The sequence below is a fragment of the Lepidochelys olivacea genome (assembly GCF_965140295.1).
Source record: "Lepidochelys olivacea isolate rLepOli2 genome assembly, chromosome: 16".
Taxonomy (NCBI): domain Eukaryota; kingdom Metazoa; phylum Chordata; order Testudines; family Cheloniidae; genus Lepidochelys; species Lepidochelys olivacea.
The window spans coordinates 15,574,970-15,592,443 of NC_140426.1; the positions used below are offsets into that span (position 1 = coordinate 15,574,970).

Here is a 17,474-nt window from a genome sequence, read left to right on the forward strand (position 1 = left end):
ATAAGGTTGTGGATCCCACACACCCATTAAAGTTCAACTGCACCCATGGCTGGTCATGTGTAACATGCCATTAAACTGTGCTGTTAAAGTGTTAGAGAGCAGAGAATTCATTTAGCTTCTCTGCCAAAAATAGCAGCTCTGATGTAACAAATCAGAAGTACTGTCCTAAACTGATTGTCAATAGAAGAGGCTTTAGAACTGATTAATTAAAAACCAGTAATAAATCAGGACCAGATGGCATTCACCAAAGAGTTCTCAAGGAACTCAAATATGAAATTGCAGAACTACCAACTGTAGTAAGCAACCTATCACTGAAATCAGTCTCTGTACCAAATGATTGGAAGCTAACTAATGCAACACCAATTTTTTTTAAAATAAGGGCTCCAGAGGAGATCCTGGCAATTGCAGGTTGGTGAGCCTAACTTCAGTACCTAGCAAATTGGCAGAATTAGACAAACATGACTTGTCAGGGAAGAGTCACAGCTTTGGGGAGGCATGACTTCCCTTTACAAATCTATTAGAATTCTGAGGGAGTCAACCTGCACATAGATGCAGGTGATCCAATCACTACAGCGTACTTTGACCTCCAGAAAGCCTTTGACAAGGTCCCTCACCAAAGGCTCTTAAGGAAACTAAGGCTATGGCTACACTACATCTTAAATTGACAAATTAAGACTCAGGGATGTGCATTAGTCACCCCCCAGTGATAATTTATGCTGATGTAAGCGCCAGTGTGGACCGCCCTATGTTAGGGGATATATTCTCCCACCAATATAGCTACTGCCACTTGTGTGGGCTGGAGTAATTAAGCTGTCAGGAGAGCTCTCCCATCAGTGTAGAGTGGCTACACTAAAGAGCTTACAGTGGTGCAGCTCATCAATGCAGCTATGTCACTGTAAGCTCCCTAGCATAGCCAGAGCCTAAGTAGCCATGGGATAAGAGAGAAGGTCCTCTCATGGATCAGTAACTGGTTGAATAATAGGAAACAGAGGGTATGAATAAATAGTCAGTTTTCACAATGGAGGAAGAACAACATTGGGGTTCCCCCCAACCCCCTATCTGTACTGGGACCTGGGCTGTTCAACATATAAGTGATCTGGAAAATGGGGGTGAACAGTGAAATGGCAGTGTGCGCTGACAATAAATTATTCAAAATAGTGAAGTCCAAAGCAGATGGCAAGGGTCTCACAAAACTGGGTGGATGGGCAACAAAATGGCAAATTAAATTAAAAAAAGGCACACTGGAAAGAATTACATCTATACATACAGAATAATGGATCAAAAAGCTAAAAAGTAGGTTAGGAACTACTAGGAAAGAACAGGAAACAAGACAGAAAATATCATGCCACTATATAAATTCATGGTGCACTCACACCTGACTATTATGTCTAGTCCTGGTTTCCCCATCCAAAAAAGGGGATTGTGGAACTGGAAAGGTTCAGAGAAGGGCAACAAATGTTATTCAAGGGTATGGTATGGCTTCTGAATGAGGATACTAAAAGTATTAGAGCTGTTCATCTTAGAGTGCCAACTCTCTGGGGGAGGGGGAAGATTATTGAAATTATAAAATGATTCACATGGTACAAAAACCAGGGGTCACCTAATTTAATAGGCAGCACGTTTAATGCAAACAAGAGGAAGTACTTTCCTGCACAATGCACAACTTACCTGTTGAATGCATTGCCATGGGATGTTGTGATGGTCAAAAGTATAACTGGGCTCAAAAAAATAAGATGGATAAGTTCATGGAGGATAGGTCCATCAATGGCTATTAGCCAAGATGGTCAATGATATAGCCACATGCTTGGGGCAACCCTAAACCTCTGACTACCAGAAATCAGGAATGGGTCATTTCATGATCATCCTGTTCTGTATGCTCTTTCTGAAGCTCTGGGATTGGCCACTGTCAGAGACAGGAGACTGGGCAAGATGGAGCATGGTATGACCCAGTACAGCAGCTCTTACATTCATGCTCAGTGCAAGACCAAGTCATGTTCAGCACCATTTCAGTTAGATGCTCTTGCTGCCTGTGTGTACTAACAGCTATTCCAGAATCCACAGTTAATACATGATTAACATGAACAGAAGATGAAGAGCTTTCCTGATTGTATCATCTAGGGCATCTTACTTACATTTCTCCTCTGGAGCTGCAGGCATGGAAAGGAAAGCAAATTGCAGTCATTCTGCAGCAGACCGACCACCTGGTCAAGTCAGACTGCATTGGCAATTAGCCAAGGAATACCCCTCACCCCCACCCCACAGCCAGCTCTCCAGCACAGTACATGCAGCATATGGAAGCTCACTCTACAGGTACAGAAGTTAGACTTCAGTGGAAAACAGTTCCACTTGCGATCCAAAGAGCTATTAATTTAATGTGGCTCCAAGTTGCTTATAGATCCATTTAGAAAGGTGAATCCTGAAATTAAACACATAATAAAACCACCTCAATCCCTTTGGGCCTAGGCAGCATGATCATGATTCCCCATTACAAAGGTTGCTCAGAGGAGCTCTCCCAGAAATAAAGCTTTAAGGGCCTGATTTTTAAACCTAACCTCAGGTTTGTGTGTGGGTGCATAGATGGAGAACACAGAGACCAGGAAATGATGCCTCAAAGGCAAGGCGGCCTCATCCCTTACCTGCCCAGCTGCTTCTGCAGGTCCAGCATGTACTGGTAGCCCTGAGCATAGTAGGTAGTCTGAGATTCTACAAACTCATGGAGACAGCGAAGGTGATTCACCTGAAGGGAGAAGACAGATTGTCAGCTGTCTGTTTGTGATCGGCACAGGGGGAACCCCTCCCTACAGACAGGCATTTCCAGTATAGGGAAGTGGCAGCAGAGATGCATGGGCAGCAAGGTGCAGGACAGCGTTTAAGATTTGATCAAGAGGTGTTTTTGAACCGAGGCTTCCATCTAAGTGTTTGGGACTCCATAGGAACAAGTGGATGGGGTCTCTTCAACTGGAGCCTGTGCCTTGTGCTCTAGCCAACTGAGCACAGGGTTAGGAGCCCAGCTAGTTAGTCCCCACAGCTCAAGTTACTCCCTCTAGATAATAGGAAGAGCCAGGCTTCTCCACCTTGGTGAAGTGCATTGACACCTGCAGAGCTGTATGTGCCAGGTAGAATTTGGTTATTTTTATAGCACAAGGTACAGGGCTTATTATACCCCTGCCTTGAGCACTCCAGGTTTGCACTAAGGCCTCAGTTTACCCCATGAACTTGGGCATCACATTTGGTTTCTCTTCCTCCCAACCCTCTTCAGAAAGGCTCAGCATCATCACAGTATCCTTCTAGAAGGACACTATAGGTCATTAGTCTCAGACCACTTGCCCCTTGGGAACTCACGTGTGTGCTGCTGATCCCCTCCAGCAGGAGGCGTGTCACTTCTGCCTGCCGATCAAAGTCAGTCTGGGCCACCCGGAGCTCATGTTCTGCCTGCAAGACAATAAGAGCATGAGGTGTTTCCTAGGCTGCAGAGAGAAAGGCTGAGTCCAGCTTCCTCTCTCTCCTGGAACTACCTGGACACCAGCTATAGACCCTTCCTGTCACCCGAAGGACAGAAGCAGGGACACATTTACAGGTGGCTACTGATCGAACGCCTCCTTTTGAGAAGCCTGACATCAGATGCATTGATCCTGGCATGCAGCGGTGCAGAGCACCCCTGGACTCCCTGGGAGCCGTGTTTGCTCAGAACTCTAAACACCTGGCTTATGGCAGTGGTGGGACTGGGCTTCCAAGAATCAATGGCCACTCTTGAAAGCTAGGTCCCAAGCCTCCAGCAGAGCCTGCAATGTATGTTTATAGCCCATCACCGCCAAGATCAGGCCTTCCCCAGGACAGCGGCAACCTGGAGGCCATGGAGACTAATCCAGGATGAGGAGGAGAGCAGGTGGTGTAACCCTCCCACCCCACTGAAGTCAGAGCATAGGCAGGCCTTACGGATCTTGAAGCACCCAGAGGGCCAGTCCTCCACTAACCCCCTCACTGCATTGTCTATGGTAGAAGGGCTCCACTTGGAATTGGAGAGCCAGTGCCTCTTCATGGAGAGGGCGGCTATGTGGAAGGGCGGCTATGTGGAAGGGCACGTGGCAGTTCAGCATTCCCATGGGAGTTGACCGGGGATATGGCTGCTGAGAGAATCTCTCAAAGGTCTGCTCCTTCTGCCCCCAACCTAAGCCTAGAGAACCACAGGGATGGAGAGGTTTCCACAGCCCAGCTGGGAGGAGTGTCTTACCCTAAAATTGCCCAAGAACTGCTGGGGGAAGTGTTTAATGGGTAACTAAGAATTTACCACTATTCAGACTCCAGAGGCTTCCAGGGAGCTGCTCTGAGATCATGTTAGCACAAGATCAGGCCCAAGAATGTCAGCTACAAGACAACCCTGCAGAAGAGGCACTGGGAGGAAACACCCCACTCACCAGCACTGCTGCCCATGTGGGAGGAGAGACTGTACAATTAGAAGAGGGCTTTAAATGTAAAGGCCAAAGCCCTGCCAGGCAGAGTGATTAATATGCAAAATCAGAGCCATAATTGGCCTTGCAGACAGCGCACTTACAAATTAATGGGTGGTTTGCAATGCAGGAACCATGTCCAAACAGATATTGCGAAAATAGCATTCAGTGCAATTAGAGCAGGCAGAGGGTTTGTTTTGGGGCTGGGGTGAGGGGAGGACATACCCTGATAGGAGAGAAGTGGAGCACGCTAGCAAAGAACATGTGTATTCTCACCCAGGAAGAGTCTTGCGTGAACCTCAACAGTGCTACCTGTGCCATGGCCAGTTTCCTCCTAGGGCTTGAGGACATAGGGAAATTGACCAGAATAGCTCTATGCTTACACTATTTTAGAACAGACCCACTCCCCAACCCCACCCCGGAGTAAGTGTCCACACAGGATATTGCAGGATAGTTATGCTGATCAGTTTCTCTTAGTCAAGCCCTTAGTAGGTTTTTAATAGCTTGAGGCTGGAGCTCAGTAGTATTTCTTAGGATAGGTCACCACCTCCAAAAGTCCAGTGTTTATACATGCAAATCAAGCTTGGTTTTAAAGCAGAAAGATTGCTGTGGCCCACTGCTGTGGATCCAATGTTACTCTCTAGCACAGGGGTTCTCAAACTGGGGGTCAAGGTTATTACATGGGGGGTTTGTGAGCTGTCAGCCTCCACCCCAAACAATGGTGTTAAATATGTAAAAGAGTTTAATTTATAAGGGGGGGATCCACACGCACAGGCTTGCTGTGTGAAAGGGGGCACCTGTACAAAAGTCTGAGAACCACTAGCACAATGCGGGTTAGAGTACTCCAACAAACACTCTTTAAAAACTGGTCTCTAGTTTAAGCCAACTCAACTGAACAGTTTCTCGCATCCTCTGTGAAAGGAGATTTAGGGGAAAATAAATTAGATTTTGGGGAGCACCAGCAGTGGTGTATTGTGCACCTGCAGTGAGACCTTTGGGAAACAGTTGGCTATAGACAGCTGAGCATTCTGCCAGGCAACCCTGGCTCCATTCCCATTGGGATTTCATTGGCAGGCAGAGGTGAAGCATCATGCCACTCAAGCCACAGGGTTTGCTCTCACACCCAGCAATTGCTGCCAGCAAGTGGGGCTTGGGGGGGGGGGGTGTCTTTTCCCCATCCAAGATCTGGGGATGTCTTGGGGACATCCTGACCTGGCTCCCACACCAGCATGTTTGCCTAGAGATCTGAGGAACATTAAGAGTTCTATCATATAGGGAAAGTTAGGGGGGCTAGTAGCTAGTTCATATTTTGGTGCTAAACATGACCAGTTACATGTGTCTAATGGAAGAGACCAGTGGCCCTGATTTGCGCCACACCTGGCACCAAGGAATTAACAACACTCCTCCTGCACAATTCTACCAATGCATTTCAGCCCTAACCAGCTTGTTCCGTCTGCTCTCTAGAGAATGCAATCATAGCACGCCAGGCTCCCTGGCCATTTGGGGATCTGGACACCTTCACTAGGTATTAGGTTAAAGATGCAGAGATACACGAGAGCACTCTATGTCAAGAGATGACGTATCACCACTTTAGATACCTGCCTAAAACATCAGAAGGTCTGTGACCATGCTCATATCTCTAATCAGCACCCTACCATTCTGAGGCCCTATACAAGAAGGTCAATACCCAAGTATGTGCGGTCACATACCTGTTGCATCTCTGCCTTTTTAGAGTGTGCATTTCTGCTGCTGAATATGCAAAAGGAGCAGCTCTGGTTTATTATCCTGGCTTGGGGGGGGGTGCGTATGTGTCTCCTATGCAGGACCATCTTTACTCTGAGCCAGAGTATTTCCCCTCACTTTTCTATGCCAGACCAAAAACTTTTCATAAGGGCCGTCTAGGGTGTTTGCGGGAATTCCTTCCTCTTGGTTACTTCAGTCTAGACTCAAAGCTCCTCGTCAGACTCAATTCCTCCAGAACAAATAGAAGAGATGGCTCTTAATGGTGCATGTATATTGAGGTGGGAGGAGTTTGTGCTGCAGGAAAAGAGCTGAAATTATAGTGCAGTGGCTCAGCTGCTAGCATGGCAGCCCAGGGAGCACCCAAGACTGCCTTGTATTATTATACACAGGGAGCCTAACTTTTCCAAAGGCAAATGGGCAGGTCCTGGAGATTTGCAGATGTGGTCAAATTCCTTCCTCTCCAGTCCTACTAGCAGTAGAGTTAGCCGTTCTAGTTTTCTTCATCACCTCACCACTTAACCCCAGTGGGAGGCACCCAGGGGACAGAGCTAACATCTCTGCTTTCAGCCTGCAGAGAGCAGTGAGACACCCTTGATCAAGCACCCCCCTCCACATTTGGAGGAAGAAATCTGCAGTGTGTGTGTTCTGCCTCCCTTCCCACTCATTAACATTTCCAGCACCTTTTTTGCCTGTGTACTTACTTTTTCCACCTCGTCGCTCCAGAGCTGGTGGGCCACAGAGCAACAGGAAAGGAGATCAGTGTTGGAGACTTCAAGAAGCACTTGGCAACAACAGCAATTGGTGGGGATACTTCACAGATGCAGCAGGCTACCTCCAGGAACAAGCCAGCCCTTCACCCAGCAGCAGCAGGCAGCCTTCTGCCCCAGACAGGACACCTTCCTCAAGGAGCCCATTTTGCACTCCTTCCTACCTCCCCCGACCCATATCCTCAAACTCAGGAGATGTCTACACATGGAAGATAGTCAGGACTCAATGTGTTGAATTGATACCCCACTTTATTCTGGATTAATTTCTTGTGTGGATGCTCTTATTGCAGAGAATCTCAGACTACATTAAACCAGAACAATTTACAAGACTAGCTATTCCAGAATGACTCCTCATGTAGCCAAGTCTCAATCTGACCCTCTGTGAGAGGAATCCTTGTAGTTGTCATGTACAGCACCTAGCACAATGGGGCTCCTAGACAGGGAGTGGGCTTCTACAACACAAGTATGAAAGAAGCTCTGGACAGAACAGAATGCAAGAGCTGGGATGGGCAGAGGTGGAGGGATGGATAGAGTGAAAATCTCTGAACAGCAAGGTCAGAATAGCTCAACAATGCAATGATCTGCACCCCTGAAGCTATGGTGGGGCAGGAGTTGAAGGAGAGCTTCTTCCAGAATGGTGGTGGGGCATGGTGTAAAACTGAGCAAGGTCTGCAGTGAGACAGGGCTAGTGCAGACAATTCACCATGGCCTGAGGGGGGCATGTGCAGCCAAGTGAGTGGTTGTGACAGTTTAAAGGAGTCCCTCACCTCATTGATCCATAGCTTGGGAGAACAGAAAAAGCTACATGGAATCCAGGCTGGTCCAAGGTTCTGGCTAGTTCAAAGTATTCCATGGGGCGGGGGGCAGATATGGGTGTTTGAAGGACAAGCTTGTCCTTCATAGGAGGAAGGCAACATTGAACCCCAGCTCCCCTTCCCAGGCCTGCTGGAGCTTGAAGCTTTGCCTCTGTCAGAGGAAGACTCCTGCCAGGAGTGGGTGAGCCTCATCTCCCATCCTCCCCACTAACTCCTGGGGTAGGGTAGCACAGTCAGCTGCTCTCTGGGATCTGGCTTGGAGGTATGAAACATAACAGTCAACAAAAACACAAAAACACACAGCAAAAGGAGAGGGAAGAGACCAGGCAGAAAAACATTGATCTACCCCAGAGGGTCCTTGGCCTGGTCTTTCCCCATGATGAGGAGTTTCCCACTCCAGCACAGCCACACACATAATTACTATTGACTAATGGGGGGGGTGATACCAAGGAAGCTGAGACAAGAACTGCAGCAAGCTGGGAGAAGGGTCTAGTGGCCTGGAAGCCAGAAGTCTGAGCTCTGGTGTGGTAAAGCCTGAAATACTGAACTGGGACCTAGCTCTGAGTACTCCCTACCTAGGAGAGTGACTGAACTGGGACTGGGGCATGGAAGACCAGTGTGTAAGGACTCCAAAAAACAGGAGCCCAGGAGGGGAATTTTGGGGTTACTCATGGACTGAGTTCAGAGGACCTAATGAGGAGAAATTGGCAGCAGCTGGCCTTATTAGGATGTAATACACTCCTCCTGGCACTTGCTTAAGCTTGGCCACCCATAGCATTATCTTGATGTAGAGGAATTTGTAAGTTACTTTTGTAGCTACACTGTATGCTGTCACCACTTAGCATTTCCTGGTCAAAAAGTCCCAAATCCTCCTGATGCAGAAGTGAAGGCCCTTTTACAGAAAGGCTTGGGCTAGATTGGCATTTCCAGCAGTAGAGGGCCTATGATACAAAGATAACAGTTTTGAATCTATCCAGTAGAAGGTAGTGGTACACACATACTAGCCATCTCACAATAATACCCTGCATTGAAAGCCAGAGCTGTTTGTGGACAGTGATAGAGAGACTCCAGAAATTTGACAGCTCCATGGGGCTCTAGTGCCCTGTTCTAGCATTCCAGTCTCAGCACACAGGTTTGTCCATTGCTTTAAGTATGTGCTCTCCCTCCCTCCTAACCCTATGTATTTAGTGCACTAGTCACCAGTGTTCATCTTTAATCCAGCTTTGTGCTGCCTAAACCAGCCCTGGAGAGCTTCCCCCAACCCCACACTTGGGAGAAAAAAAAAATCAAGCCCAATTCTCTCATCCCAACCCCAGCAGCCATAGAAGACAGTGGGTGGGCAGGGCAAGAGTCCATGTGTGGACCTCATGCAGGCTGTTAAAGCAACACAGGGAAGACTAGCAAACACTCTTTAAAAGGCTTCTATCAAGAGGCAGTAGATTGAAATCCCACTCTAGTACACATACATTTGTTTAGCCTTGTGGAGCACACATCTTCTGCCTCATGAGGTTTCCACAAGCACCAGCCCTCCCTTCTACAGGGTTTAGGTGGAGATCCCCTACCTAATGGGAAGGGTTATTCTAAGCAGGAATTCACAGGTTAATATTCTCATTCTCCTCTGAGATCTGTCCAGCCAGAAACAGTTACTTCCTCAGCAGAGGTAGTGACAGACGCTCAGATTCATGCTGCTCTTAGTAGGGAAGGTCTGACCTCTCCACCCCACCCATATACTACCAAAGTGTACCACTGCCCTTCACCAGATAGAATCTGTGCCATTTGCTCAAGGTTTTGAGGAGCCCAACTGGCTGAGCTTGTGAAGTTATCCAATTAGGACCCTGCACTTCTCTGGAGCATAAGAGTTCCAAGCAGGGGTGTGGCTGTAGGCAGTCATGCATTTCACAATGCCTCAGCAAGGCACCAGATCCCTCCAGTGCCATCATGGGCAATGAGTGGCACAGGGCTGATAAGAGACCAGGAGAGGCAGAATGCAGTGCTACCTTACCTCTCTACCCCCTCCCATATGAAGGGAGACAGCTCAGCTGTTTCAGCAGAAAACGCCAACTGACATTCTCAGAAGCCTAGCTGGAGCCCAAGGAATGCTCCTTAGGGCTATGCAATAGGTTTTCCTTAGAGCCTGTCCTAGGAGTACAGAGCATGGTAGGAGTGGCCAAACCAGCATCCTCCAAGAAGGGAGACCTGATCCATTGGAGTGCAGATTATTCTGCAGTCTGAGAGCAAGGGAGAAGGGCTGCTCCTTAGCTCCTACACTTCAGCTCAGGACACAGCTGAGAGACTAGGGTAGGGCAGCCTACGAGTTAAGAATTTTCCCTAGGCACATCCCTCTGGAGGATCAGATGGGATGAGGTCATCCAGGACCATTGTATGCCTCTTCTCTCCCACAAATAAAGCCATAGACTTCTGAAGTCTGAGTCCAGCTCTGTCCAAGTTGCATCTGGCTTGCCCAGAATGTCTGCAGTTTAGAATCATGAGAAGCTGGGAACACGCTGACTCATTTGCTCATGCACAAAAACAAGCCTGTTACCTTCTGGAGACAACAACAATCCCTCCCTCCAGAGAGGAGGAGGGAGAAACAAAAGCAAGATTAGCTGCTACAACTGCAGGAGTGAAAGGGTTAACATCAGGTCACAAACAGCAGAGGTACATGGGAATTCAGCCTAGAAAAGAAGCAGAGTGACAGCACGAAGAGTTCCTTCCCCACTGGGATGCCAGGCCCTTTGGGATGGATGCTGGTATTCCAAGCTGGCTAGAGAAACCTCCACAGCTACTAAGGTGGCCTTGTCTGCACTGGGCAGGGAAGCTCAATTAGCATCTCTCCAGCTAGCCAGGGTGGACTAAGCCTTCCTAGAGGTACCACCAGTATCCCTGCTCAGTGCAGGCAGGGGCCAAGGTGGTACTTCCTCTCCATCCACTTTCTAGTTGCAGAATAAAATGTCACAAGCACTTGTGAATGCACAGAACAAGCAGCCAGAGCCCTATCACCGCTACAAGCACTTCATGTAATAGAGACACTTGCCAACCAACTCACTGGGTTAGGAGTGGTTATGGGCAAGGCCCATGTACAATTCCACTATTAATAGGCAAATCCTAAAGAAAAATCCTGTAGGAGGAGTTTGGATTTGACATAGTACAGAGTTTACAACCAAGCCTTCTATTACTTCAATTCCCAAGGCACACTAGTCTCAGAATTGGTCTTTTAAAGGTATTGACCTGCTCATTGCAGAGCTAGTTCTGTGCAGTGCTGAGCATGTTGTGGATAAGTCAATGGAGTTACATCAGAGAGGAGTTTGACCTGAGCTTTGAGGTGGGGAAGAATTCTATGGGCCAAATGCCATGATTAGGCATTAGGTATTGCAAGCCAAATCTGAAGTTAGAGTCTAATCTCTGGCTGCAAGTCATGGAAATCTATAAGACATGGATAGGTTGCGTCTTCCAAGAGCCTTGGCTTCTCAAGTCTATGGTCTGCAGAAGCACAGGGCATGCTCCAATATTTTGGCCTGATCAGAGATGCCAAAATGCTAGTAAGGAGCTAGTCCTGTTTTGCCCTCTGCTCTCCAGTACCCAAATTGGTAATCACAATACCTCCACTGTGATTAAAAGTCTCACCCTTCACCAAGGGAGCCAGAGCTGTGAATTGATTAGAAGTGCCACTCTAGAGGAGAAAGGAGAAATCTGCAGCAATTGCTCAGTCTCTTCCATAAGAGATTCTTAACAAGATATAGTTACTGAATTGGCCTATTGGAAACAATGTTGTACCAGCATCATGATCTAAAAAGGTCAGGTCAGATTCCCTGTGATACCAACACTGATGTTTCAGCCCAGGCACTTCTCCCCAGTTTGGGTATTACATATTAAATATGCTGAATTAACAGCACCTAAATCACTCCCATGGGGCTGTGGTTTGCTTATGCATTGGGCTTCCCCATTTGGTGCCTATGCAACCTGTCTTCCAGCCTCCCAGTCCTAGGTCACTCTAAGGCTGATGGGGCATCAGTGTTGTTTCACAAGTGGTTCAGAAAGCAAGACAGTCACCAAGTTTTCAACATTTTAACAAAAGATTGGATATCGTGCAATGGGGAGCCTTGAGCAAAGCGCTGGACACTGACGGTTCAGCCACACTTGATGCAACATGCTAGAGAGGCAGTGGGCAACTCATCCACTCCCAGCACAACTCTATGTTGTCATCTAGCCACCAAGATCTCCCACCAGCCAGGGACTCCTGATGTGGGGGAACCAAAGCAGTTGGAAAGTTTTGAGGCCATTTCTCTTCCACTTCTAACAAAGTTAAAGGCCTTATACTGTTGGCCTGCCATCTCTTGTACCACAGGTAGTAAACAAGCATTAGGAGTGGGATTGTAGGATTACCCCTTGCTTGATCAATTTAACTAGAAGCCTCCTGAACTCCAGTATGCTGGTGGCAGTCCTGATCTGGTCAGGGAGCCATACACACTATACTCCACCAGGGCAGCAACCCTGCATTAGCACCCAATAGACTATTCCATCCATGTGGGGGAGGGGGGAAGCCAGCTCAAAGGACTATATTCCTCCCTCTCCAGTTCCTGGAAGTGCAACCAAAACACTGGTAAAGGATTCCCAGTTTGGGTTGGGAAAGAACAAAGAGGGCCAGTAAATACTTGGCTGCCAGTCACTGACTATCTCCACCCACAACTTTCTGCCTTTGCCATCAAGGTTTATCTGCAGCACATCTCTGCTCCCACCACTAAGGGCAACAGTCAGGTATGAAGGAAGGAAGGAATCCTGGGCAGCCCATTTCACATTAAAATGTTGAAAACAGCATAATGCTGGGTCAGAGTTGAAATCGGGTTGGAAGAAACCAAGGTAAGAGCGTAGATGTCTAGAAGAAGAGGTGATCTTACCGCTGATGCGCTGGCGGAGAGAATGTAATTACGAGGTCTAGTCTCCTGAAAGTCAGGTACAGCCTAGGGAAGGGGGGAATAGAGTTTCATATACAAGTCACACAGAAGAGTCCATGGAAATCAGTCCTCCCAATGAATGGGAAAAAGGGCTGGCAGTGCCCCGGACATTAGCTCCTAAAATAGTGGCAGACACATTTGAGGTCTCCTAGAAGGTAGTGGGGTGTGAGGTAGCCTGACAACTGTGTGTTTGCTGCAAGGAAGAGATCATGAAAAACTTCCAGCTGAATGGAGGGCCTTGCCTACACCAGAATCATCTGTCAACTAAGTGAGCAGTTACAGATCCATTTACACCAACAAGTTAAACCAGAGTCTGAGTGCTTTGAGCCTAGCCCTAGACATGAAGGCCATTTGTTCCTCGTCTGGCTGACTAATGTGGGAGGATTTTAAACAGTCTTAGCTAGACCCAGAGTGAAGACTCAAAACAATTCCAAGCCCAGTGTATACAGGGCCTTAGCTTCTCTTGTACTGACTCCAAGGTTCCTTCTCACCTACAACCTATGGATCTCACATGTTACAAAGGATGAATATGCAGCTAGTTCAGTCACAGAATGGGGTATGAGGAAACTTATAACTGGGCAGAGTCTGCTCTAGTGTCCTGCATTATGTTCATGAGGAAGTGCACTTACTCTACCCATGATACTGTTAGCATGCACCATGTGGAGACACTGCCTCATCTACCAGCTCCATTCCCTCCAGGGTCTATTTCTGCCAGAGGCACCAAACCTCTTCATTGTGCTCACATCTCTGGTATTAGCACCTTGAGACCCATGCTTTTAGTGGAAAGGAAGGAGATACAAATCACTCCACCACCACCACATCAAAACCTCTTAAGAATCCCACCTTCATTGTGCACAGGAGCATATCTGGTCCATTGCCTTGTTGGCGGAGGACTCTATTCAATAGCATTTGCAGACTCTACCTGTACTTTATGGAAGTGGGTGGGGAGACTAACCAAGCCATCTTTGGCCATAGCTGGACCCCTGCTACTGAGGCAGTAGGACAGGAAGGTTAAACAGCAGATTCTTCCCTTGTGGGAATGTGGAACATGGCCAAGAGATGACCAATTCATGCCGTAGTTACCATGTTCTCATTAGCCACTTCATCATGGAGCAGCTATAGTTTAGATTGGGGTGGAAGGCAATTTATCTAAGACTATATTAAACTGAAGGCCATAACAAGAGCAGCTGGCTCTAATGGATTGAGTGATGTCAGTTACTCTAGTGTGAGCTCCTCAATTTCTGATTTGCACAAGCATAACCGATCAGAATATGGCCCAGCAAGTTTTGATCATGCAGCAAGTCGGTGTGCGACAGTCATATGATCCAGCATTTCTAACCCCAACTAGATCTCTATAATTTTCCGGGCTGAGTACATGCCACCCATACTAATCTTTTTACTGCACACCCAGCTTGACTCACATGAATTGGCCCAATTTGCTCCAATTAGCAGCACCACTGAGCAGATTCACAACTCCATGAGATGTGAGGGCCCAATTCCATACACAAGAGGATGCAGCCAGCCTCTCATCAATAAGGGATTTTACCTCATGGGTTTTATGGGGGTGAGAAGAGAATAACCTAAGCTGAAATGGGAGGGGGGAACAATTAAAAAACCAAAAAGAAATGCATTTGCCGATGAGGTGTTCCTGAGTAGGGCACAGCTGACCAAATCCACACTCCCACTGGCCAGATGTGGAAGTTAAGAGGTGCTCTCTCCAGAAGACCAAGATTCTTATGCCTCAGTTTTCTGGGTAAAGAAGCTAAGTTGAAAAGATGTCCCCCCACCCTCCATGGCCATCCCTTTGGCTCCAGGATAGCTTCCTTGGACTCCCAGAACTGGTCTTGTAGCACATGGTATGGAGGAGTCAAGCAGCTGTCATACCTGTGCACACTGGCAGGGTTCATTTGCAAGCAGTGATCAAAAGGGAACATGAAGACTGGATGAATACACCTCTCCTCCCCCCATCCCAATGTTGTGGTGGGGAAAAAAAAGAGGGTAGAGCCCTGAAGCTTAAGAAGGGACAGTACAGCACTGCAGACCAAGTTCAGGCACCACCCATCATTGTCTAACTTTCACATCCTTCTTTCCCCAAGGAGGGAGACTTCTCCAACCCCACACCCAATGTGGAGCCAGAGGTAAGAGCCACAGTCATGTTTGTACATGGGACCCAGCCTCCTTTGAACACTGCTTGCAAGAGACTTTAATGGAAACTGACTGCACACTCCTGGAGGGGCTGTAGAGAACCAGGAGGTTTCCATTGTTTTTTGGGCACCCTTTTGTCAGGCAGCCACAAGCCCAGACTGCTGCCGGACACAGGAGTGGAGTGGTTTTTAAATGGGAGAGGGACAATGAGAGGCATTAAGGAAAGAAGTCACAGCACTATTAACACAGTTAATACTCACATCTCCCTCACACTGAGCAAAATTACAGAAAAACAAAACAAAGATTAGTGAACAAAAACACCATCAACATCAAAGACAAAGCAAGAACCCCACAAAGGTTAGAGGGGACACAAGCTAACCCACGAGACAGAACAGCAACTCACTGATTTGGGGATACCAGCTTCAGAGGTTCAGCACCAAGAGAAAACAAAAGCCAAGGGGAACAAAGTTGACATGCACAAGATCTGCACTATCCGGAGGGGGACATTAGCATGAAGTTGGGAGGGACAGGAGTTACCCAGGAAAGGTAGGACACTAATGGAGGGGGTTGTTTCTGACAGTGGATTTCAGGTCAGGTTTTAAACATGTTAACCAACATGATTGCACTAGAACCAATTGCTAGTTCACGTACATTTAAAACCAGACTAGAATCCAGAGCCAACATATCCCATGTTGGCACTTTCTGTCCATCTGCTACAAGGGCCTTGCACACAATAGTGACAGCCACAATAAGAAAGCACAGAACCCTCCCCATAGCTCTACTGAGTCCAGGTAATCAGTCTCCATAAACTGGGCTGGATAAGAGGATTCTTAACTATGCTGGTATCTAAGGTGGCCACCTGGGTCAGGATTGCTCATCTACATTAGATGACTAGTTACGTTTCCAGGAAGCGGGGTTATGCATGAGCATCTGCATTTCTAGGGTTGAGGGTACTTGGGACTCAAGCTCAATATCCCAGCAACAAGGTTTGTGATCTCCTGTAACATGGTTTGTTGCAGCTGCAGCACTTAAGGGCCAGATGCCTGACCAAAAGTCACCCTACCAGAGCCTGGCTTACTGCTACACACCAGCAGAGCCCTGGACAAAGCCTAAGCCAAAGCCTTTTAGGGCACTGAGCTACTGAGTCATTGTCCAGAACTTGTGCTGCCTGTACAACTGAAGAGAAGAGGAAAAGTCTAATTCTGCTCCAAGAGAACAAGGCAGGAAAAGAGAAGGGGTTAGCATTTGCTGACTATTAATCAAGTACCATTTCCAGAATAGCCTGGGGCATGATGAGCTGGATAGGGTGTGTGAGTAGAAGGATGGGGAAGTGGTACAGACTTTCCACCACACTCCTATCTGAATTTGGACCCATACCAGTATTCACCATTTACCTCTTTGAAACCAAGATCATGTTCCTCACCCCACCCCCTGCATGTCTACACATGGGGAAATTGGTGTTTCTGAAAATTGTATATCTGGGAGAACAAGAGTCACCTTAAGTGGAAGCGGGGAGATGGAGAGCAAGTTTTCATGCAATCTCAGTTATTCCATGTTGGTTGGAACCACAGGCTCAGTGACTAAACAATCTGCAGAGCAAGGGGAGCTGGCTTCTCTTAGGGTATTGATAGCCTCAGGACTAAAGGGTGTGTGCAAAACCACCTTACCCAGCGGGCTACAGAGCACATGCATTCTCAGATGTTAGAACTGGGACAGACCTGTTGACTGAAGGCCTTTGATTTTACCATAGCTACCCATGCTCCTCAGTTAGATGAGGCCACACAACAGGAACCAGTGCTGGAAAGAGGGAAGGAAAAGTCCCTGGGACACAAGTCATCTGGGACATGTGGAGAAGCCAAATCAAACCTAGCTGCATTGATGGCTGGCATGATGGATCAGGCCAGGACACCCATTCTGGTATTTCGTAGCAGGAAAGAGCCAGACTGGGTGACAAGGATTTCAGCTTGTTCTGACTGTGGCCATTAGTTCACTGGGTAGAGCTTGAAGCCTCACTGCAAGACTGAAGGCTTGAAGTTGTGTGGGGCATATCCATGTGTCCACTTTTAACTTCGGCTCTACTGCAGATCTGTTGATCAGAATATTCTGAGGGGCCACCTACAGCTGCATCTGCACTAGCTTTTCCTTCCTATTTCCCCAACATGGGGCTACTGTTTGGCCTGTTCTAGCAAAGAGCATTGGTGTAGCCAGCACCCTGGTGTTTTAGCCATTGTGTGACCCAGGTGCAGGCACAGGCATCTGGTCAGAAGAACATTTGTTGGAAATTCTCTCCAATTGCTTCCATAGTTCTGTCTGAGTTCAGGAGTCAGAACAAGGCTCCCTGCACTCCAGTGACTGGACCTGGAGTTTGAGTGGTATTTGTCAAGCCCTGCCTTTCTGTTTCTGTAACTAGAGATTCTTGAACTAAGAAAATTTACCAGCTAATTCCCAAGCCAGAGTGGAGCAACCAGCCTGCGGGTTTTTTTGCAGCTAGACTAGCAGTGCCAAGAGAGACTGGGCGCAGTCTGATCAGCAAGCGAAGCAGACACAACTTCAGAAGCCAAGGGAGCAGCTATCAAGAGGCGCAAGTACAGTCACTTTCCTGAC

The 17,474-nt window shown here is 47.6% G+C and overlaps 1 protein-coding gene across 4 annotated transcripts in view; it reads right to left on the reverse strand.

Moving 5' to 3' along the window:
- SH3GLB2 (SH3 domain containing GRB2 like, endophilin B2) overlaps window positions 1–17,474 on the reverse strand; it is a 40,138-nt gene that overhangs the window by 3,601 nt on the left and 19,063 nt on the right. Inside the window, exons 6-10 of one of the 4 annotated variants that reach the window (XM_084650393.1) lie at window positions 12,669–12,731; window positions 6,893–6,916; window positions 3,343–3,432; window positions 2,637–2,737; window positions 2,133–2,147 (exon numbers count right to left, since the gene is read on the reverse strand). In XM_084650393.1, the coding sequence (XP_084506519.1) occupies window positions 2,133–2,147; window positions 2,637–2,737; window positions 3,343–3,432; window positions 6,893–6,916; window positions 12,669–12,731 (293 nt within the window). The remainder of the gene's footprint in view (window positions 1–2,132; window positions 2,148–2,636; window positions 2,738–3,342; window positions 3,433–6,892; window positions 6,917–12,668; window positions 12,732–17,474) is intronic. The other 3 variants (XM_084650394.1, XM_084650392.1, XM_084650395.1) reach the window with 3 other exon arrangements.